We start from the raw sequence: 23577 nt of genomic DNA on the forward strand, positions 1-23577 counted from the left end.
TGTTTTTTTTTATTTTTGAGAGAGAGAAAAAGCACAAGTGGGGGAGGGGCAGAGAAAGAATCCCAAGCAGTCTCCGCACTGTCAGCCCAGTGCGGGGCTCCAACCTCGAGATCATGACCAGAGCTGAAATTAAGAGTCACAGGCTTAACTGACTGAGCCACCCAGGGCACCCAACCCCCCACTTTTTTGATGTTTGTTTTTGAGAGAGAGACAGAGTGGTTTTTACTCTTTTGCTTTTTGTTTTGTATGGATATATATGTATCTAATTTTGTATAAGCACATACAGTTTATTAAATCATACTGTGTGTGTTCTGATGGGACTTTCTTGGGTCAGCTTTTTTTTTTTCTTAGCTTTATTCATGCTAAAGGTGTAGCTCATTGGTTTTAGCTGCTAATCCCATTGTATTGATATACCACCCAGGTACCCCCACCCCATCTTTTCTTCCAGATTGTTTGACTTAGGTGTTTTTGTATTTCTTCTTTTTATTATTTTTTATTTTTTTTTAACGTTTTATTTATTTTTGAGACCGGGAGAGACAGAGCATGAACAGGGCAGGGTCAGAGAGAGGGAGACACAGAATCTGAAACAGGCTCCAGGCTCTGAGCTGTCCGCACAGAGCCCGACGCGGGGCTCGAACTCACGGACCACGAGATCATGACCTGAGCCGAAGTCGGCCGCTCAACCGACTGAGCCACCCAGGTGCCCACTTCTTTTTTTTTTTTTAAATTGTTTTAAATGTTTATTTTTGAGATAAAGACACACAGATTGCAAGCAGGGAAGGGACAGAGAGAGAGAGGGAAACACAGAATCTGAAGCAGGATCCAGGCTCTGAGCTGTCTGTACAGAGCCTGAGGTGGGGCTCAAACTCAGACTGAGAGATCATGACCTGAGCTGAAACCAAGAGTCAGACAGTTAACCGACTGAGCCACCCAGGTGCACTTTACCATTTCACTTTTCATTTTAGTGTCTTGTTTTTGTTTTTTAATGAACAGAAGTTATTAATTTTGTCAAATATACCAGTCTTTCCCTTTGTGGTTTACCCCAGGGTTCTGCAAAGTAAGGTCTGTGGGTCAGGTCAGGCTCCCAGCCTGTTTTTGTAAGTAAAGTTTTCTTGGGACCCAGACATGCTTCTACTTTCACACATTTGTGGCCATTTTCCTCCTGTAATGGCAGAGTTGAGCGAGAGAGACCACAGGGCTCAGAAAGCCTAAAATATTTAACCACCTGCCTTGTCCAGAAAAAGTTTGCCAACCTCTGTTTACCCCAAGGTCATAAAGACCATCTAATTCCTTAGAAGTCGTCTCCTGATGCATTTCTAGCAAACAGGAGTGGGAGCCTTTATTTAAAGCTATACTCATTCTTTCTTTGCTGGTAAACTGTCCCAAGGGCTTTATTTTCAAGATTAGAAGATTAGAAAAGACTTGCAGACTAGCAGTCAAGGGCTAAGTCTGGCCATAAACAAATTGTGTTTGGTCCAAACATCAAAAAAAAAATTTTTTTTTAATGTTTTTATTTTTAAGAGAGAGAGCATGAGCGAGGGAGGTGCAGAAAGAGAGGGAGACACAGAATTCGTGGCAGGCTCCAGGCTCTGAGCTGTCAGCACAGAGCCTGACGCAGGGCTCGAACTCATGAGCCGTGACCTGGGCCGAAGTTGGACACTTAACTGACTGAGCCACCCAGGTACCCCTTTAATTATGTTTTTAATGTGTATTTTTGAGAGCGTGAGCAAGCGTGAGTGGGGGAGGGGCAGAAAGAAAGGGAGACACAGAATCTGAAGCAGGCTCCAGGCTCAGAGCTGTCAGCACAGAGCCCAACGCGGGGCTTGAACTCATGAACCGCGAGATCATGACCTGAGCCAAAGTCGGACGCTTAACCAACTGAGCCACCCAGGTGCCCCAATATTATTATTATTTTTTTTAGAGAGAGCACACACAAGCAGGAGAGAGGGGCAGAGGGAGAGAGAATCCTAAGCAGGCTCCACACAGCACAGAGCCCGACCCAGGGCTCACTCCCACAACCCTGGGATCATGACCTGAGCTGAAATCAAGAGTGGGATGCTTAACCGACTGAGCCTCCCAGGTGCCCCAGCTCTTGTTTTAAAGTGGATTATTAATCTGGTTGGACCCCAGCTGCAAACACACCAGTTGGATTCTTTCAGCCTTAACCGGGCTATTTGCAGTTTGTCCCCCACACATAGTTCGGGGGTCAGCCAGATATTTAGAAGAATTTATTCCCAGAACTGGGGACTCCGTCTCTCTGACTCTCTCATTTCTGGGACCCTCTCCAGCTCCCCACTCTTCGCCTTTTACGGTTCCCCTAGTGCCGCCCCCGGTTCCTCGGGGGCCGTGTCTGTGTCAGCCGCCCTGGGTTGAACGTGCCCCCCTCCCGTGCTGTTCTCTTCTTCCACGTGTCCGCTCTCCCCGAGGGTCTGCCTGCTTTGGCTGACTTCTCCAGAGCCTTTAGGGAGCCCTTTTGTGTGGTTCCTCAGTTCCTGGGTGTCCTCCACAGGCAGTTTGGCTGGAGGCTGTGACCCCGTCATGCTGGAAGTGGCGCTCTTTGCAGTAAAGACAAAAAGTTGAATTGTTCTTGTCCATATCACATGTGGTAAGTGGGAGATTGTGCATTTCGGATAAGTAATTCAGGAAAACAGTCTGCCTGTTGCTCGCAGCTTAAAATACTAAGTATGCCTGCGTCTGAAGTGCACTACTTAGGGGCGCCTGGGTGGCACAGTCGGTTGAGCGTCCGACTTCAGCCAGGTCACGATCTCGGGGTCCGTGAGTTCGAGCCCCGCGTCGGGCTCTGGGCTGATGGCTAGGAGCCTGGAGCCTGTTTCCGATTCTGTGTCTCCCTCTCTCTCTGCCCCTCCCCCGTTCATGCTCTGTCTCTCTCTGTCCCAAAAATAAATAAACGTTGAAAAAAAAAATATATCTTAAAAAAAAAAAAAAAAGAATAAAGTGCAGTACTTACTTGACATGCCATTTTGAAGCAAAACCGTTGTAGGCAAGCACAGTGGCTGAGGTAGAGAAGAGTGATAAAAAATTAAAAAAAGTACCCAGTGTGTTTTGACTCATTTGCCTTCCTTGACGGCCCCTATAGGCCGTTGTACTTTTAATCCCTCTTCCCAGTCCCTGATGGCCCTGCAGGAGCACTGAGCGACTTGTGGCTGACCGGATGTCCTTGTGCTCGCACCTAGCGATGCGCGTGCTGGTAAGTTGCGTGTCTGTAACAAGCTGCTTCTGTGCCAGGGGCTGTGGTGTTCGGAGAAACGTGGCTCTTCTTGCCTTGGTTGAGCTTGATACTAAGAAATGTTGTAATCTGGTGAAATGTTTTCCATGAGCAAACAGTTAATCGTAGAAGTGCCACAAGCTGGTTTATAACAGCAGTTTCCAATGAGTAGCATAGAAAATAAGTACTCTGAATTCCGTCGAAAGAGGGGGTTGAGCCGCTGGGGATGGGAGAGCCTCACACCAGGTCCTGAAGCACTTCGGGTGGAGAGGAATGTGGTCGCTGGCAGAGGAAACAGCATGAGCACTGGCCCGTGTGGGGGGGTGTCAGACTCAAACTGTCGTTGCCATTTTGTGTGCCCCAAACCACCAAACAGCTGGATACTCCGACATTGTAGCCTGGCCCTGAGGCTTGTGGTTTTTCCTTCAGGGTATAGAGGAAGCGTGAGGACCGACAATGTGCAGGTCACGTATCTGTATCTGGTTCGGGCAGATTTACTGCTCTGTTGGTTTATTCTTACAGTCGTTGTGAAAAGTTAACCCCAAATCAGATTTGCTCTTAATAGTGCTGTTGATTAATGTAATCTCAGAATTATACTGGAAAGTTTTAAAGTCCTGGTTGGAAATACGGATTGGTTATTTCTTCCTTTTTCCTAACAGTGAGGACTTCTCTTACTCCATCACGAACAACATATTAAATCATTTCACAAATATTGCATTAATTGGGAGAAGAAAACCAACAGGAGTAGGAAAAGTAGGCCACGGGAAAATTGCATGAATCTTAGTGAGGAAGGCCTTTCCAAACGAGGCTGATTTGGGGAGGCTGCCGTGTGTCGCCCAGGACAGCTGCCTCGACCTCATGGGATCCGTGGCTACACTCAGCCTGGGCCTCAAGAGGAAGGTGGATCAGCGGGTGTGCTGGTACTTGGAGGTCTGTGACGTCTGTGCCACTGGATGCATCTAGCGCAGTGAGCTGCTCACCGTCCTCCAGGCCGTCGGAGCCATTAACCCCTGCGGCCACTCGACAGTAAGTGTGGAGTCACCAATATGGTGTTCTCCAGGATTGAGGTCAACGGGGTCGGAGAGCCGTCCCTGGGGGAGCTCACGGAGGGCATCCAGAAGGACCAGATGCTCCTGGATGTGGCGACAGGGAGCCCTGACCTTACCTGCGTGGTGCCCAGGTCCCAGAACAGGAAGGAGGACAATGAGGGGGAGGGGACCGGTGGCCGGGAGACTGAGGCAGCCGGCCCAGCCCACCGCCAAGCTGCTTCTCTGTTGGGGAGGGGATGCCTGTGATCCCTGGGGTCGTGATTGTTGGAACACTAGATACAGTGTTCTGGGAAAGAAAGACTAATTTCGTTAAGACATAAAGCGCTCTTACAAGTCAATAAGAAAAAGATTGTAGTTCAAGAATGGTCAGAGGATACCAAAAGTCCGTCATCAGAAAAGAAAATAAGAAATATTTACAGGGGCGCCTGGGTGGCTCAGTCAGTTAAGCATCCAACTTTTGATTTTGGCTCAGGGCGTGATCTCACAGTTGGAGAGTTCAAGCCCCTAGTCAGGCTCTGTGCTGACAGTGAGGATCCTGCTTAGGATTTTCTCTCTCTCAATAAAAAAAATTGAAATACACCTAAAACACTTTTTAAAAAAGAAAATACTTTTAATACATGGTTTAAAATACATTTTTAAAAAAAGAAAAAATGTTAATGTGTATTTTATTTTTGAGAGCGTGAGTGGGGGAGAGGCAGAGGGCAAGGGAGATTCAGAATCCAAAGCAGGCTCCAGGCTCTGAGCTGTCAGCACAGAGCCCGACGTGGGGCTCGAACCCACAGACTGTGAGATCATGACCTGAGCCGAAGTCAGAGGCTCAACCGACTGAGGCACCCAGGTGCCCCCAAAAAGTAAATATTTATAAATAAGGGCAGGTCTGTCTCGCTCCTAGTAAGGGGAAGGTCTGTCTCACTCCTAGTAAGGGGAATGAAAATGACAGCTACAGCAAAAGTCTCAACTGACTGATGGGCAGAGATCCAAACATTCCCAGCATCACCCTGGCAGCCACATGAGGTGACACTCCCGTGGTGCTGCCCAAGTGTAGACCGATGGTCTCTGGAGGGTGACCCGGCAGCATCAACCACGGTTTAAACTGGACCCAATCTGGGGCCTGGTGACTTTCTAGATGTGCGCCCAGATGCAGGCTGGGCTGTAAATGAAGTGACGCGTGCAAGGATGTCCCTCACGGTGTTGTTTCATATTTCGGAATATTCTGTGCCTTACAGAGCTCTCGTGCAAATACCGCCTGGGATCCCTCCTCTTGGTTTCCCCTAATGTTAACACCTCCCGTAGCCTGCGGCAGTTAACGCTAAAGCCGCGGTGCCCCGTGCTAGCAAGTAGCGTGCCAGTCGTGCTGGCGCTGATCCTGTTTCACCATTGATGTCCTCTTCTGTCCAGGGCCACGTGGTCATCATGCCACCTCAGTGCATCCCAGTCTGTCTGTCCTTCTGGATCGCGACACTGGGGAAGAGTACTGCCCGGGGCTTCGCAGGGTGTCCCTAGATGTGGGTTAGTCTGACGATTTTACGGTTAGGTTGAGATGCATGTTTGGTAGGAACTCGCCGGAGGGGAGGCCACGCCCTCTCACCCCACCGGCCTGGGCACTGCAGGCGTTGACCCGTCTCGTGCCGGGTGACTTCATTTGGAGATACCTGCCATTTTCTTCACGGTCCACTACTGGTCTTTTTCTTTGAAATCAGTGGGTGTCTCATGGTGGACACGTGGAGATTTTGCAAACGTTCTCTTTCTTGAGGACGTTTAAACAGCAGTTTATCCCTGTAACCGGCGTCGACTGCCGCGCTTGCCCGATGGAGGTGACCTCTTTCCACCATTCCTTACACGTTTATTAATTGTAGTTGTGAGGAAGAGGTCTTTCCTCCCCCATTTATTTATAAGTCATTTGTGGACTCATGGATGTCTCTTTTATTCATCGGCTTACATCCTCCTTGTGTTGCTCAGATGGTCCCGGGCTTTGCCTCTGGGAGTGCCTTCCAGGTGGAGCTGGTGCCCTTGTGAAGCACCCTCCTTGTGAGCCCTTCATCCCTTCCTGGCGGGACCTGGGGAACCGAGGTCTGGTGCCCAGGAGGGCGGCCAGCCACCACCCCTGGCCTGACCAAGGCGTGGGCTGAGAAACAGTTCTGGGGCGGCCGCCCTCCCTGGTGACAGGCGCTGTCGCTGCTGGAGCTCCCGCCTCCAGGCCTGTCAGCGGACGGCTAGGAAGTATGTGTACGTGGACCCCCACACGCACCTCGATGTTTGTTTCTGCACCCAGTCTGTCCATAGCGGGACAATCCTGCTTCTGCTCCGATGCCAACCCGCGCCGGCGGCTGGCCCTTTCCCTGTTGGTAACTCCTTGCTCCTAACTCAAGGTCCACCGGTACTCCCTTGGCAGATCCGGCAGTTTTGAGGATGGCTGGTGGTTTGCTACAGTGATTGTACGCAGGCCTTTTTGAGGCTGACTTCAGGAGGCGGTGCCAGTACCATTTTCCAAAGCGACTTAGGTTAGGATGCTTATGCTGTTTATGATACAGTTACGCACGTTTGCTACTGTTTCTTTCTCGGTGAATGTTCCCCACATGCCCGGGTTGCTCTGACTTACTCTGTGGTCCTGTGGTTCTCAGAGTCAGGTTCGAAAGGGTGTGCTCAGAAACGTCACGTTCCCCTCAGCTCTGCTACCCTGTCCCCAGCCCTCCACTCTTTCCATTTTGTTCCCACATACCCATTATGGGTTGAATTGTTGCCTCCCTAAAAGATACTGAATTCCTGACCTCCGTGACCTATGAGTGGGACCTTTTTGGAAACAGGGTCCTCGCAGATGATCAAGTTAAGATGAGGCCATTAGGGTGGACCCTCATCCACTGTGGCCGTGTCTTTATAAACAGAGGAATTTGCATATGGAGTCACACGTGCAGAGAGGGAAGGTGCAGTGTCCAAGCCAAGGGACACTTGAGGCCACGGAAGCGAGGAGAGGGGCCTAGGACAGAGTCTTCGCGCAGCCTCAGAAGGAGCCACCCCTGCCAGCGCTCTGTTCTTGGCCTCGCGCCTCCTGAACTGTGAGCTGAGAGATTTCTGTCGTTTGAGCTGCTGTCTGTGGTGCTCTGTTCAGCAGCCCCGTGAAACAGTCTCACAAGTGTCTGGTTACTCCTGTCTGTGTTTCTTCCTCACGGAGGAGTGGAGACGCTCAGTCTTTCTCTATCCTCTCCTTCTGTCCATGAAAGGTGACACACAGCACACAGTTCTGTGGCACTTCGGGGCCTTGGTTTTAACAGCATGAGACTAGAAACAGTTGAAACACCCATCGGCTGAGCACTGCTTGCCCATTACAGTGGAGTATTATTTGTTCGTTAAAAAGAATAAGGAGCTCTGGGTGGCGAAATGGAGTATGTGAGATGTGTTCAGTTTTCGTTTTACTTTCAGTTAACATAAAATACGGTGCTGTATTAGTTTCAGGTGTTCCGATTAGTGGTTCAACACTTCCTACTTTGCCCAGGGCTCATCACCTGTTCAACCCCTCCCCCTGCCCTGAGGCGGGGGGGGGGGGGGTGTTCTTGATTAAAATACTTAACACACGGAATATGACCCGGAAGTAGAAAGGCCTGCCAGCATCCGACAGCTCCCCTCCCTCCTCTGGAGTTTGGAACAGGCCATCTGTAGGAGTCTCAAAATACTGAGAGCCCATCGCCTCTGAGTTTTTTAATTTCATGGGCCTTCTGGTTTCCTTTGGGGTAAGAATGGCTTTTATTTGGGGAGACATTGAGGGAATGCGATCTGTTTTCTGAGAGGACCGGAAAGCACATGGCAGGAAGAAGGCTCTGTTAGCAGAACAAGGTGGGAGAGAAAGTGGGGGTGAATGGTCAGTTCAGTAGGTTCTTGCAAATGCATTGGTCAAGAGTACTTCACTCCAAGTAGAATTAACCAGTGGAAAACCAGCTTCTTCCCTTGAGGCCGTCTGTGTTACCTTATGATTGCGGGGTACATCTACAGGAATGTGGGAAATGGTCCCTGTGTGCTGAGCTTGGTGGTGTAGGGGAAAGGGGCACAGGTACCCCAGTGCTGGTGACCATGCAGGTTGGGGGTGTGAGGGGCAGGAGGAGGTAGGATTCCAGAAAATTTGGAGGATGTTGCTTGCCGGAGGGCAGGGAATACCAGCCGGAAGCATTTAGAGTTGACAGGGTTGCGTTCAGGAATGAGTCTTCAGAATTGGGGAAATAACCGTTGGAATTGTCGCTGGAAGAGTAACGTATAGAAATTTAAGGGACAGATTGGAAGAAATGGGACTGCAGTCAGGGAGACCCCCTCCAAGGCTTTTGAACCCATCGAGATGCGGGCACCAGGGGCTGGATGGGACAGCGGGAGTTGCCCTCGCGGCATGGTGGGGGGCGGGGGAGGGGGAGCCCTGATGAGTGCTACGCTCCCACCTTCCCGCTGGCAGAAGACTTCTGAACACCACACCTCTGTCCCTTCCTGTGGCTAGGCGGTAGGGTGGGGTGCCAGTCAGCCCAGGGTGGAGGAGGAGGAAGGGGAGGAGGACTTCTGAAGGGCTGTTGGCTCCACTGAGGCTCTGGCTGCTCCTCTCTCTGATGTGGGACCCGCCTTGGGGCCAGACGCTCATAAGTCAGCAGGGCCCCTGTGGAACTTGAACCCACATCCCGTCCTGAGGCTGACCCTGGGTCTCCTCCCTCACCCATTCCTCCTTATCCCAGTCCCATCAATTTTCTCCCTAAGTCCTGCCCTGCTTCAGAGCAGGGGCCCAGCTTTTGTGGGGAATGCGTCCCTGGCAGGAGGCAGCAGGACAACTCACTGGGGTCATGGGGTGGGGAGGTGCTGCCTGGGGTCACGGGGGCTTTGTCACTCCTGGCTTGGTGCAGAGTGTTCACCAAACCCTCTAACCGAGTAGCATTTCATTCTAGGAGTGCCCCAGCTTTCTGTTCTTTCTTTTCTTTCCAGAGAATTACACGTTCAGACTTCTTGGAAATTGAATATTTTCTGAATCAGAGTAGGTGTTTTTAAGGTGTTCTGCATAGAGATAAAGGCTAAGGTCATGTTATTTGTAAATCTAGGAGTAAACTTAAAGAAAAGGCAAGTTTTTATACCTTGTAGGAACGTGGATGTTGATATGTTGGGCTTTGAACCCTCCAGGTCCTTTGTGGACATTCGAATTCATTCCTTTCTGACGTGTGTGGGACCCAGCAGGCCGGTGCATCTCATGTAGGTCTAGACTCTGACACGGGGTGTCTTGCGTTGTCTGACGTGTGTCCTTGAAAGCATCGGGCATTAGGTACCTCCTAACTGACCCCAGGCTCCGGCTTGGTGGCCTGGAGTCAGGTGAGCGATGCTGTCCTGAGGGGCTGCTAGTAAGGTGAGTTTCCTGCCCAGGAGCCTGGAGGCATCTGCGTTTCTGTGGTCTCCAAGGGCAGATGGCGCTGCCCACGCCAGGTTGCAGACCTCAGTGTCAGATGGGGGGTCGCCTTCTTTCCTCACAGCGGTCCCTCAGTTGGCCATGCTGAGCGAGAAATTATAGAAAACTAATGTGAGACTGTGTGAGTCCCCTTCCTGATTACTAGGTAGGGGGGATCATCTGCTGGTTTCTGGTTTTTATTTTAATTTTTTTTTTTAACGTTTATTTATTTTTGAGACAGAGAGAGACAGAGCATGAATGGGGCAGGGGCAGAGAGAGAGGGAGACACAGAATCAGAAACAGGCTCCAGGCTCTGAGCCATCAGCCCAGAGCCTGATGCGGGGCTCGAACTCACGGACCGCGAGATCGTGACCTGGCTGAAGTCGGACGCTTAACCGACTGCGCCACCCAGGCGCCCCTGGTTTCTGGTTTTTAAATGTACTAATTTAAAATTATTTACATGTATATTTTTTAGTGTTTATTATTTACATTTAGAGAGACAGCACAAGCTGGGGAGGGGCAGAGAGAGAGGGAGACACAGAATCTGAAGCAAACTCCAGGCTCCGAGCTGTCAGCACAGAGCCCAGCGCAGGAACCGTGAGATCATGACCTGAGCTGAAGTTGGAGGCTTAGCCAACTGAACGACCTAGGCACCCCCAAATGTACTAATTTTAAAAGAGTTTGGACAAGAAGAGAAGCAGTCAAGAAGTATTCTTTAGAACATGGTGAGACTGTTTCAGACCATTAATGTAAAAATTTGGATCCCTCTTAGGTGTATATTTTTTCCTCCCCCTTTTCCTGGGTGTCACAGGGTGAGGAAGACTGGCCTGTGTTACTTCGGGCTCCTAGAGGGGCCGTGAGCGCCGAGGCGTGTCTGAGTCTGTGGGTTTGTGCCTGTTTGAGGCCTCTGCCTGCCTCGCGCACCTCTGCCCTGCGTTGGGACTCTTTCTTGGTATTTGATATGTGTGAGGCTGTGTTCCCAAAACTTCGCTGAAACACCCACACTGCTCAGCGTTCAGTCACTTGTGATTTCTCCTGGTGCCACTGGGTCTTCTGGGCAATGGCTTGCCTCAGACAATTCCATGTGGGCACCTGCAGCAGCGGCCAGATGGAAACACGTCAGGGTGTTGTGTTTCCGATGTCTTTTTCATGCTTGTTCTTTCCGCGTGTTTGTCTTTTCAGGAAAAGCCACTCTGTGTCCTTGGCGGACCCCAGCCCCGTCCAGGAACCCCGGGAGAAACCTGCCTTCGAGCTTCCACGCCGCACGGCTCTTCAGCTCGCAGGCTGCTGAGGACCGGACGGAGGAGCCCCTGCACTCCATCATCCACAGCACGGAGACCGTGCAGGGTACTGTGTTCAGCCGGCCGGGGTCCGCGGAGCCGTGGCCTCGTTGCTGGCCTGTGAGGGGAGGTTTTTGAGGCAGAAGCAGTGATTGGTAAAGCCACCCACTTGCTTCGGATGGAAGGTCTTCGTGGGAGGGAGGGTTCCCCGAAGCAAAGCATCGTCTGTTCCCGTCTTCGCAGGGACTCCTGACCACCGTCCCGGTGTCTTGCCCCCCTCGGGTGGTTGCCCGGGAGTCCGCGGCGGGGTCCTTCCCCAGATGGGGATTTGGGGCACGTCCACGATCTTGGAGGCGGGATGGAAACTCGGTACTGGCCCTGCTGGCGCAGGACAGCCTCCGACACGGTCCTGTCCGCTCCCAGGCCCGGGAGAGCAGTCTGTGGAGCGGGGCCATTTCTGGCTTTCAGATGACAACACCGACTGTGATATTTGGGTCAAGAAGTGAGGTTTTGTTAGTCTTCCGAATGATTAATTTGGAAGCCACAGTTCTGAAGAATAGAATGCGGGGTCTGGTTGTTAGAGGCAGTACGATTCTCACGTCCAGGCACCTCGGGAAGGGCCGGCCTCGATGTTCTCTTGAGGTGGCCGTCCCGCGTGACAGGTGAGTGGCAGGAGGCGGGGGAGGCTCCCTTTGCCCCTTTCTGTGGACGGAGCGGACCCACTGGCTCGTTCCTTGCTGAGGCCTCCTGCCTGAGAGCCCCGATGGCTTGGTTTCTTCCTTTTTTGTTTACTCTTGTGAAAAACGTTTAAAGCTCATTACCTGAAACAGTTGTTTGGATGTTATGTAGCATATTCTTCCACGAAAATAGAAATTACACTTTATTGGTTGTTTCTGTGATTCATTACTAGGTTCCATTTCCAAACATGAGTTCCAGGCCGAGACAAAGAAGCTTCTGGACATTGTTGCCCGTTCCTTGTACTCCGAGAAAGAGGTGTGGCACCTGCTAATCACTGCCAGCACAGCGGGGTTTTTATTTTTGGGGGTAGGGGGGACACACGATTTTTATGCTCTTCTGGGGAAATGCTAGGTAGTCTCTTAGCTGTGAGAACACATTAAATCTCGACAGGTCCGGATCTTAGCTACCGGCAAGAGGATTTTAACTAAAATCTATTGGGGTTTCACGGACAGATAGGCCCAGATGATTCTTCCTGCTAGATTGACTCTGGGGGTTAATTGATCTTGCTGATAGTTTAGAATCCCTTCCAGATACTGGCACGGGGGCCCTGCTGGGATTCACTTCTGCGGTGGTGGAGTCGTGTCGTGAGTCCGCGGGAGGGAGACCCCAGCCCTTTGGCGAGGGGGGCAGGGAGATGAAGCGGAGTGAGGGGTGACAGGCAGTGTGGGAGAGGAGAAACGGTCCACTGCCGGCTCATTATTGCTGCAATGCAAAGGGGAACTTTGAGCACAATATTCCAAAGTTAAAAGGGACTTTTTAGGGAATACTTTCAAGCCTTGTTCTGTCACGCACTGTATTCAGGTAGCCCCGTGGCACCCAGAGGTGTGTCTGTGTAGGTGGAAGTGCTGTTTGAGGTAAAGGTGCTTTCTAGACACCGGTGGTTGGGCCCTGGGGCTCCTTCCTCCCCGCACATGCTCGACCCTCCTTAAAGCCATGGGTCCTTCTTCAAGGGTCAGAAGAAACCCAGGTTGGGGGATAGGTATTTGGACATCCCTGGTCAGGAGTCGAGTAAGAAGTGCTCACCCGGGGCTCTTGAAATTTGAGCTGACGAAACAGATTGATGCTTGACTTCGGGCTTGATTTTGAGGGTCAGAGTTTCCTCCTCAGGGCTGTCAGGGCCTTACAACATTTTGTGACCTGCCCCCGAGGACATTGAGTTGTGTCTGAGAACACTGGGGGGTCCGCACGCCGCACAGCTTCTGCGGCGCTGGCATCGTCCTTCCGTGTCCGCAGGTGTTTATACGGGAGCTGATCTCCAACGCGAGCGACGCCTTGGAAAAGCTGCGGCACAAGCTGGTGTCTGAAGGCCAAACGCTGCCAGAAATGGAGATTCACTTACAGACGGACGCTGAGAAAGGCACCATCACAATCCAGGTACCCTCCGAAGCGCCCTGATGCTTGTCATGCGCGCAGGACCTGCCTTTTGTTACCCCTCTAGGCTCCAAGTGATGCGCCGACGGTCTTCATCGTTAACTCTTATTTTCATGTAGTGTAAAAATAACGCTCATTAGACACGGATAAGCCGAACAGAAGCAAATTTCAAATCACCCCATCATTCGAGGCTAACCACTGTTACCATTTTAGCGTATATCAATTTAGGTTTTTGGGGTCTGCATTTACTTACATATCTAAACATTTTTAAACCATACATGTATTTTCTATGTACTTTTTACATTTTTAACTGTGCTTTTTCTCGTGTCATGCAAGTTCCCCTGTGTTGTTATGTATTCTGTGGTACTTTTTTTTCTTTTGAGAGAGAGAGAACGTGTGTGAGAGACAGAGAGGGGCAGAGGGAGAGAAAGAATCCCAGGCAGGCTCCATGCTCAGCTCAGAACCCAACAACGACCCTGAGCTCCTGATCTGAGCTGAAATCAGAAGCCCCCACGCCCAACCGAGTGAGCCCCCTGGCGCCCCCTGTGGTACTATTTTTAATTGCAGCCTGCCATTTGGATTAACAGTCTTGCTTTAGATGAAGTAATACTTTTGGCTCTTGTGGCCTTTTGAATATGTTCAGGTCAGAAAGAAAGGCAAAAGTGGGGGGCTTATCAGACAGAGGGCGTGAGGGACGTAATATTGCCGAAACGGCTGCTTTCAGGGTCCTGGGGTGATGGCTGGAAGTGCGGGAGGTGTGTCTGCGAGGCCGAAGGACGCACTCCCGTGGGGTCCAAGCGGACATGTCTGACGGGGACTTCCTGCCTCCACCCAGTGAGCTTGGTTTGGCCGCTTAGGACTGTGCTGGAGCACGTGCCTTGGGCTCTCTTGCTCACTCACTGCCTCCGTTCCACGTGTGTGCGCCTACTTTGCTGCTGTTGTTTAAAGAAGCTTTCTCGAGGAAAGACTCACATACGGTAAAGTGTTCACCAGGTTCAAGTGTACACATTCACGGAACCATGGTTCCATCATGATTTCCTCCCCCCAGATTTCCTTCTCCCTTCCCGGTGGTCCCTGTCAGCCGCTGATCTGCTCTCTGTCCCTTTGGCTTTGTGTTTTCTAGAATTCCATATGAACAGAGGTTGAGTCTCACCTCTTTCACTTAGCATAATGCTTTGAGACACATCCATAGTGCAGCACGTAGCAGTAGCTTGTTTGGTTTTACCCGGAGAAGTATTCTGCTCCGTGCCCGTATCACGGTTCATTCCCCACTCACCACTCGATGGGCACTTGGGTTGTTTCCATTTTGGGGGTGTTAGAGGTAAAGCTGCTGTGGACACGTGTTTTCATGTCTCTTGGGTGAGTATGTCGGAGTGGGTCTGCTGGGTGAGTTTGTGTTTAACTTTGACTTCCCCGAAGTGGTCTCCTGGTTTGCATTCGTATTAGGGGCGTATGTCCAGGGGAAGTCTAGCTTCCACACATCCCTGCCGACACCTGTTATTGTCAGCCTTTTAAATTTTAGCCATCATAGTGGATGAGCTGTGAGTCCCATTGTGGTTAATTTGCATTTCCCTGATGATTCAGGGTTAATGCTGAGCATCTTCTCATGTCTCTTGCCATTTCTGTATATTCCTGTGTCCAGATTTTTGGTTTGTTTTTAGTCAAGTTGTTTTTTTCTGTTGAGTTGTAAGAGTTCTTCATATATTCTAGATAGAAGCTCCATATCAGATACACGCTTTGCAGACACCCTTCTCCCATTCTGTGGCTTGCCTTTTTGTTTTCTTAGAGGTGATTTTTGTAAAGCAAATTGTAATGAAGTCCAGTTTATCACCTTTTCATTCCCTGTTTTGTCCTTTCGGTAACCTCAGAAATCTCTGCCTCTTCCACGGTCAGAGATTTTCCCCTGTGTTTTTTTCTAGAAGTTCTGCAGTCTTCGCTTCTGCTCTGGGTCTGCAGTCTGTTTGGGGTGTGGTGTAAGGGGAGGGCCAGGGTCGAGTGCCCGTGGCTGCCTGGTTTCAGCGCTGTCTGCTTGCCTTTCCCCCACGGAATTATCTTGGAACCTTTGTTAAAAATCAAGTACCACAGTCTGTGCAGCTGTGTTTCTGGACTCTGTCTCTTTGGTCTGTGTGTGTCTGCTAGTGGGGAGCGTTCTAGTGTGGCCTGGCCCATGTGACTAGAATTAATCTCTCTGATGACGTGTGGGGTGTGACTTCTCTGGGTCCTCACTGGCAGCTATAACTGATGCTTCTTGCCCCTGGGGCTGTCCGCCCGTGTCTGTCCCAGCTCCCCCACGTGCTGGTAGCCCGGAGCTTAGCGTGCCTCTCTCCTCAGGACACTGGCATCGGGATGACACAGGAGGAGCTGGTGTCCAACCTGGGGACGATTGCCAGGTCGGGGTCAAAGGTAAGCCCCCGTGGCCCCATCCTCGGGTGCTGCAGCCGCTGCCCCGCTCAGGGCTCCAGGGTCTTTCCTCCAGGCAGCTCCGACCAGAGAGGGTAGGACGCCAGCTTCAGCAGGAATGTTCTCAGGTGTGAGCTCTGTGCTGGCGCTGTGGGAACACTAGGATGTGATTTCCTTGCCATCACAGGGACCTTTGAGGTGGTTTCTCTTTTTTGTCGATGAAGAGGTGGAAAATAAGCACTTTGCCCGTAGCTAGAAATCGGCTGACCCCAGGCTCAAAGCCTGTCTGTTGGAGTCTGGAAAGCACCGTTGTGCCTCCTGCTTTTCTCCAAATCCTTGCTCAGCGATTGCTTGAGCTCCCTCAGCTCGAGGCAGAAGGCCCGGCAGAGGTGGCGTCCTTCCTCTCCTGCCTGTCAGCACCGTTGACAGTAGTCCCGTCTGCGGGCAGGCGGCCCTTCACGGCCCCTCTGTGGGGACAGGCGGGCGGGCGGTCACGGGGCCTCTGCCAGCCTGCGACCAGGGTGAGGTGGCCGTCAGCTGCCTGTGTACTTCTCCTTGGCGACTAAATGCTTTTTGTTTGTCTTGTGGGCCTAAGTGGTGCCTAAAATAGTCCTTTACGAAACTGCTTGAAATAGTTTAATTGTTGGTCCAAGGTGATTTGCAGAAATTCTACTTTTAAGAAACGTTACCATAACCGTTACTCGCCAACCACCCCCCCCCCCCCGGCCGGGGCCCGGTACACGTGGTGGGTGGGGGCCATCCCTGTCAAGGAAAGTCTGTGCCCTCACATACGGTAGCCACTGGCTACACATGGTTGTTTGGATTTCAATTAAACGTGATATAAAACTTCATTCCTCGGGTGCAGTAGCCCCATTTCAAGTGTTCGACGTCCAAATGTGGTCCACAGCCATCGTCGAACACTTCCTCCACAGACGTGATCGTGGTGATGAATGTGTGCGTTTTACTTTATTTTTAGTGTTTATTTTTGAAAGAGAGAAACAGAAACAGTGTGAGCGGGGGCGGGACAGAGAGAGAGGGAGACACAGAATCCGAAGCAGGCTCCAGGCTCCGAGCTGTCAGCCCAGAGGCCGACATGGGGCTCGAACCCACAGACCGTGAGATCATGACCCGAGTTGAAGGCAGACGCTCAACTGGCTGAGCCGCCTAGGCGCCCCTGTTGTACTTTATTTTTAATCTTAGGAACGTTGGTAACATGAGTTCTAAAAATCTAGTGCCTTCTGTACCGTATCAAAATCTGTATTTGGTGCATACTGTTTCTGCATGAAGCTGAGAATCTGGGAGACACGCGGAAGGCACGTTTAGGCATCTCCCCACATCCCGAACTCCAGGGGCCACTGCTTTCTGTGCTCCACTCCCTGAGACCACCTCCGCCCCTGCACCCGAGGAGTGTGGCCCGTGGCCGACAGGCAGGCCTGTGGTTCTGAGTTAGACACGGACTCAGCGTCCCACAGCCCATCTGGGGTCCCTCAGCCGTCACTTCCCACACTGCCCCACGGTGTATGACCTGGGGTGAAAAACCACTCGGTGTGATTGCGTTGAGGATTAAGTGTGACCGCCGCCTGCACTCCGGAAAGGACACAGGGCGTCACAAACGTTTGTTCTCTCTGGGGAGGGGGCACCCTTCCTCTGACCAGCCTTCGCCACCACAGGCCTTTCTGGAGGCGCTGCAGAGCCAGGCGGAGGCCAGCAGCAAGATCATCGGCCAGTTCGGAGTGGGTTTCTACTCGGCTTTCATGGTGGCTGACAGAGTGGAGGTATATTCCCGCTCCGCGGACCCGGGCAGCCCTGGTTACCAGTGGCTCTCAGATGGGTGAGTAAGTGAGAGCAGGCCTCACGTCACACACGGGGCCGCCCCAGGTGCGTGCACTGAGGCGCACTTAGGCACACAGCTAAAGTGTTACCACTTCCCTTGGGAAGTTAGGGTCTCTTACCAAAATGCCAGTGGACCTTTGTGGGCTTTTTTATGAAGCCCGAACCTCAGGCTTTGGGAGCTGGTTCCTCCTTCCCTTGCAGATGGCCCGTGGCATGTGGGTGTCCCCTGTGGTGTGTGGTTTCAGAGGGCGGCCTGTCACCAGCTTGGCCTCGGGACCAGCCGGCCTTGCTGGACTTGGTCGTGCAGGAGCCCGTTCCTGAGTGCTTCCCACCTCGGACTCCCGGGCCTGCCCGCCCCCTCCTGTGCCACTCAGGCCCCAGGAGCTGCCTCTTAGATGCTTGCTTGTTCGCCGGCCCGCATGGGGGACGTTAGCTGGAGGGTCCAGGAGAACCTCGGACTGTTGGAGGAGAACGGCATCTTGGCCAAACGGAAGCGTGTACTTCATTTTTTTTTTTTTTTTAATGTTTATTGATTTTTGAGCCACAGAAAGAGAATACAAGCTAGGGAAGGGCAGAGAGAGGGAGACCCAGAATCTGAAGCAGGCTCCAGGCTCTGAGCTGTCAGCACAGAGCCTGACGTGGGGCTCGAACTCACGAACCGTGAGATTGTGACCTGAGCCCAAGTTGGAGGCTTAACCGACTGAGCCACCCAGGTGCCCCTGGAAGCGTGTACTTCAGTAGCCCCAGATCCTTGTTTCCGGATCCTGCTCTCCCGATGGGAGCGCAGCCCATCCCCCTCAGTCACAGCTGAGGCTCCTGTGTGCCTTCTGCCAAGGAGATGTTCAGAGGAAGCGGGCCAGGATAGGGACAGGGTGCCTTTTGGGGGCACATCCCCTCCTTTTGTACTTGGGAAACAGTCTCTCCGCCTGGCCTCTGCCAGAGGTTCAGAAACCGGGAGTTCACACGCGTCTCCGTGCATCTGCCCTTTCCACCCAGTGTCGCATGGCAGCAGCGGGGTCACTTCGGGTGAACCTAAACACCACGAGGGGGCGCCTATGATCAGGAGAGCCCCACGCCCCAGCCCCACATCCCACACCCCACCCCGGCAGCCTCTCCCTGGAGGAGACACGATGGGCTCAGAAACGGTGGCACCCAAGCTTGTCTTTCTGGGCATCGACGGTCCCAGGTGGAGGACTCGTCAGCTTTGCTTTGTGCGATTGGCTTTCCCTTTCCCACCTCTTAGCTCCGGGGTGTTTGAAATCGCTGAAGCCTCGGGAGTGAGAACTGGGACCAAAATCATCATCCACCTCAAGTCAGACAGCACAGAGTTTGCCAGCGAGGCCCGTGTTCGAGGTGAGTGGGAGTCTGGGCCACTGTGATGCGTGCGCGGCAGGCTTAGGGCGCTTCCGGGGTTGGCGGCCCAGGCCCGCCTGAGACAGAGCCCCTGTGGCTCCGTGCGGGACCAGAAGCCAGGCCCACTGGCGCGGTCAGGTTTTGTTCCGTCTTCCACCCTCGGTGTCGTGCTCTGCTTGTGTGGAAGATGCGTCCCTCACCCCTCACCGAAACCCAGAGCGGGGGCTTCTGTGCGGTGGTCTTGTCGTCGTGTGTGACTGACGGCTCATCAGAGGTGCCGAGCGCTTCCCGTGAACTCTGTTCATGCTGCCAAGAAGGTGTGGGCGTCTCACGGTGGCCTGGGCCTCAAGACATCTATCTGCTTCCTTGCACTTCTCACTTTGTGCAGGCAGGACAGTGTCCCTGCTGTGACCTGGCTTTCCACCTGTGAGACGGCCAGACTGAGTCCTCCGGCGTGCTGTCACCCCTGCATCCACTTCCACAGCTTTTGCGTTCAGAAGCTCCGTGTTCATTGTTGTTTCACGTGTGTGTCTCTTCCAGATGTAGTGACAAAATACAGTAACTTTGTCAGCTTCCCCTTGTACCTGAACGGAAGGCGCATTAATACCTTGCAGGTGAGACCCTGGGCTGCATGAAGGGCTCAGGGGAGGCTGTGGGGACAGGTTGGTACATTTCAGGGCCAGAGGGACCGAGGTGGGACCGGGTGGCCCTGTGCCAGCAGTGGGGTCCCTTGCGGAAGGCGAGTTCCCCACCCTTCTGTGCCCCCCGTCCTCGTGCCCTGGGTATAGCTCACACTGTGCAGTTCATTGGTCCTTGGTGCGCTCACCATCGCCACAGTCCCGTTTTAGAACATTCTCGCCCCAAAAAGGAGCCTGCCTGCATTAGCAGTGACTCCCCATCTCCCCTCCCATAGCCCCCAACAACCACTCGTGTGCCTGTTCTGGAAACTTCACATCAGTGTGGAATCAAACACTGTGGCCTTATGTGTCTGGCTTCTCATCATGATGGTTCCAGGTTCATCCGTGTGAGCCTGTGTTGGTGCTCCCTTCCTTTTTATGGCCAGGTTCTGGTTCCACGACCAGGCCACATTTCTTTGTCCATTTACTCAATCTGTTCGTGACGTCCTGCAGGCCCGTGTACGTCCTCTGGGCTGGCCCTTCCTGACACCCTGTAGCAGGGAGGGGACACTCGTTCTAGAACCTTTTGTGTGTCTTTGTGGGACAGCCCCCCCTCCCCACACTGTCTGTCCCACGGGGCTGGTCCTTGGCTCGTCCTGGGTCCACAGGCTCCAGCGGCCCAGCTCTGTGTGGTCGTTGGGAGGCTGTATCTTAGACGCCGCATCCCTGTGACTGTCCACTTCCAGGCGGTCTGGATGATGGACCCCAAGGACGTGGGCGAGTGGCAGCACGAGGAGTTCTACCGCTATGTCGCTCAGGCCCACGACAGGCCCCGCTACACCCTGCACTACAGGACGGATGCGCCTCTCAACATCCGCAGCATCTTCTACGTGCCGGAAATGGTGAGGCCGGCAAGTTCGGGGCAGCGCTGCGAGTGCTTGTCTGCTGCTCCCTGGGGTGGGGCACCGCCCAAGGTGACCGCATTTCTCAGCAGCACTGGCACTTTCCCTGAAGGGGACAGATCACAGGCATCACAAAAACTAACTTGGCAGCATCAGAGCAAAAGCAGAGCCCCCGCCTTCGGATGGATGAGCGCAGGGGGAGGGGTGTTGCACATGCTGTCTTGGTGGAACAGAACCGTTGGGCGAGGGGCCCGGAGGAGGCCCGCAGGGCAGGGGCGCCATGGCACTCTGATGACTTGGTGGGCACTCTGTGCTTGCGCTTGGCCCTTAAACCCCCTGGCTCGCAGTAGCCTGGTGAAGGCTCTGATGAATCCTGTAAACAGGGAGACCTGCTCGGGGGTTGGCAGAAGTTCCTGGTGTTTTTGATGGCAGCCCCCATAGGTCCCAGGGCTACCCACTTGGGAAAGCACTGTGAGACTCGGTGCTGAGTTCCGCAGACCAGCAGCCCCAGCGTGTCCTGGGGTTTTGGGGAGTGTAGATCTCAGCCCCGCCAGCACCTCCTGAATGGAGCCTCCGTATTAGCAGGATCCCAGCGTGGTGTGCGTGCGGGATGCAGGCCCCAAAATGCTGCTTTAGAGCAGAGGTCGGCAGATGGTTGTGACTAGTTTGGGCTTCACAGGCCCCACGTGGCCTGGAGCGCTGCCCCCAGGAACTGCTCACGAGCCCGGCTGTGTTCCGGGAAACTTGATAGCCCCTACAGTTTGGATTTCGTGTATTTTTCACATAACATGAGAGAGTCTCGTTCTGCTTTCATTCTCAACCATTTAAAAACGGAAAAGCTGCTCTGGGGCTGCACAAACCAGGTGTTGAGCTGGGTTTGGTCTGTGGCTATTGTTTGCTGGCCCTGACCCCTAGCACGTTGGCTCTGTTCACAGGGACATGCTGGTTGTTGCTTTTTATGTCCTTCAGGGGGAACGGGTGGGGGCCAGCGGCTACCCACGGAAGTCCCGTGCCCTGCTCCCCCTGCCGAGGGCCCGTCGGGGTCCTCCCTAGGCTCTTTCTCTGAGTCACCACGTGTCCCCCCGCAACTCCTGGCACAGGCCTCCCTAAGAAGGGGTGGCTCTGAGTTGTCCTTCGTGCTCCCACATGACATCATAGGTTCTGCCTCCTCGTGGGTCCCTAACACTGCTGTTTCCTTGTCCCCAGAAACCATCCATGTTTGACGTGAGCCGGGAGATGGGCTCCAGCATTGCGCTGTACAGCCGCAAGGTCCTCATCCAGACCAAGGCCACTGACATCCTGCCCAAGTGGCTGCGCTTCGTTCGAGGTACAGCGCTGATGCCCGTGTCCGTCGTGTGAGTCGAGGCCCCGCAGCCCCGGGACCGAGCGGCTCCCCGTGCATGGCCTGGGGTGCCGACCTCGGCAGAGAGCGCTCGTCTGCCCTGAGCACCGGGTCGCGGTGGGCAGCCACGGCGGCAGGCTGGGGTAGCTGGGCAGACCCAGGGCGGCCGTGGGAAGCTGCTTATTAGCTCCACCCAGGAAGCTTCTTCCCCTCTGCAACCACCACGTCTTGGTTGAGGTGGGGCAGAGTGACAGAACACGTTTAATTTGAATTCTTGTAAGTTTCTGGTGTTTTTTATTGTGTTTTGTTTTGTTTTTTAATGTTTATTTTTTGGAGAGTGTGTGGGGGAGGGGGGGAGACAGACAAACAGACAGACATAGAATCCAAAGCAGGCTCCAGGCTCTAAGCTGTCAGCACAGAGTCATCTGGGGCTCAAAGTCACAGACTGTGAGATCGTGACCTGAGCCACCCAGGCGCCCCCTCCCCTTTTTCTTTAAAGTTTATTTTGAGAGACAGCATGAGCAGGGGAGGGGCAGAGAGAAAGAGAATCCCGAGAAGGCTCCATGCCCAGTGGACCCCGATGTGAGGCTTGATCTCACGACCTTGAGATCATGACTAGAGCTGAAAACGAGTCGAACACTTAACTGAGTGAGCCATCCAGGCATCCCATGAGTTTCAGGTTTAATGTTTATTTTTGAGAGAGAGAGAGACAGAGTGAGAATGGGCAAGGGGCAGAGAGAAAGGGAGACAGAATCTGAAGCTGGTTCCAGGCTCTGGGCTGTCAGCACAGAGCCCGATGTGGGGCTCGAACTCATGAACTGTGAGGTTAAGACCTGAGCTGAAGTCGGACGCTTAACTCACTGAGCCACCCAGGCTCCCCGAGCGAGATTATAGTTTTAAAAAGAATTCAGCACCTAAACCTTCGTATCACGTTAGCATACGACGTGCAGAATGTCCACAGTATACTTAGGGCTGTGAACACAAAATCCAGAAGTGGTCTTTAGAGTGTCAAACCGATCCTGAAATCTCAGCAACTGTTCCCCCAGCAGAGGCCCCCTGGCCTCACCAGCTTTCTTCTGGTCACGTTGCCACGACTTGGGCTGTGTGCACGAGCTCTGGGGCATCAGCAGGACTCGGGCCGGCATCTGGTGCCCCAGTGAGTCTCCCCACGCTGTCCTTCGCCAGTTCGCTGTCACACATGCATGGTTGGACTTGGAGTCAGGTTGGGAGGGGGAAGGGAAGGCCTGGCAGGGAGGCGGAGGGGTGTGCAGTGAGGGCCGGGCAGAGCGCGGGCCCGGGGACGGTCCTGATGGGCCTGTGTCTCCCTCAGGCGTGGTGGACAGTGAGGACGTCCCCCTGAACCTCAGTCGGGAGCTCCTCCAAGAGAGCGTGCTCATCAGGTAAGCCGCCGAGGAAGGGGCAGGGTGGGCGCCTGCGGGAGACGCAGCCCCCTCAGCATCCTCACCTTGACCCCCGAGGGGCCCCGGCGACTTCCAAGGGGCGGGGAGCAGAGAGCGGCCCTGCTGCGGGACTTGGCCTGGGGGGCCGTGTGTTGGGGGAAACGTGCCCTCCCTTGGTGGCCATGACAGGGGAGACCCCAGGCACGCTGCATCTGAGCTGGAGGAGGCAGAGAACAACCACAGAGCCAGGAGAGATCTGATGTGTTGGTGTGCAGGTGACCCTCTTGTGGAGAGGTCGCTGTGGAATCTCTCTGCACTGAGGTGGCTCCATTTCTCTGCTCCCTGTCCCAATTGTAGCAGCGGCTCCTGTTCCCGAGTGCAGATTCTCCCCCGGGACTGTACGGAGCCTTTCCTGTGTGGCCCATGTAGTCTTTTGCGGGGGCACCACTAGGGCCCCACGTCACGGTTGCAGAAACCGTGAGTTTGAGAGGTCATGCCGGCCAGCGGGTACACCTGCGTCGGGTGCAGGAAGAGCAGTGACCGCAGCCTGGCAAGCGGGCCCTCGCTTGTGAGTAGTCCGTTCCTGGCGAGGTTCTCGTAGCACTTGGCTGAGGGGGCGTCTGCCAGCCTCTCCGTGTGCACTTACTTTCCCCCTTTGTCACTGGCGG

At 53.5% G+C, this 23577-nt stretch overlaps 1 protein-coding gene and 1 pseudogene across 1 annotated transcript in view; both read left to right on the forward strand.

Annotated features, from left to right (window-relative positions):
* Window positions 1-23577, forward strand: part of TRAP1 (TNF receptor associated protein 1) — a 46783-nt gene that overhangs the window by 10836 nt on the left and 12370 nt on the right. The window contains exons 2-11 of the mRNA XM_040459187.1: window positions 10856-11020; window positions 11864-11946; window positions 12925-13065; window positions 15394-15465; window positions 17133-17293; window positions 18539-18648; window positions 19189-19262; window positions 20012-20167; window positions 21374-21494; window positions 22840-22909. Coding sequence (XP_040315121.1) covers window positions 10856-11020; window positions 11864-11946; window positions 12925-13065; window positions 15394-15465; window positions 17133-17293; window positions 18539-18648; window positions 19189-19262; window positions 20012-20167; window positions 21374-21494; window positions 22840-22909 — 1153 coding nt within the window. The remainder of the gene's footprint in view (window positions 1-10855; window positions 11021-11863; window positions 11947-12924; window positions 13066-15393; window positions 15466-17132; window positions 17294-18538; window positions 18649-19188; window positions 19263-20011; window positions 20168-21373; window positions 21495-22839; window positions 22910-23577) is intronic.
* LOC121019606 (guanylyl cyclase-activating protein 1-like) lies at window positions 3110-4735 on the forward strand (annotated as a pseudogene).

The sequence above is a fragment of the Herpailurus yagouaroundi genome, unplaced genomic scaffold (genome assembly GCF_014898765.1).
Source record: "Herpailurus yagouaroundi ecotype Mexico unplaced genomic scaffold, PumYag 222, whole genome shotgun sequence".
Taxonomy (NCBI): domain Eukaryota; kingdom Metazoa; phylum Chordata; class Mammalia; order Carnivora; family Felidae; genus Herpailurus; species Herpailurus yagouaroundi.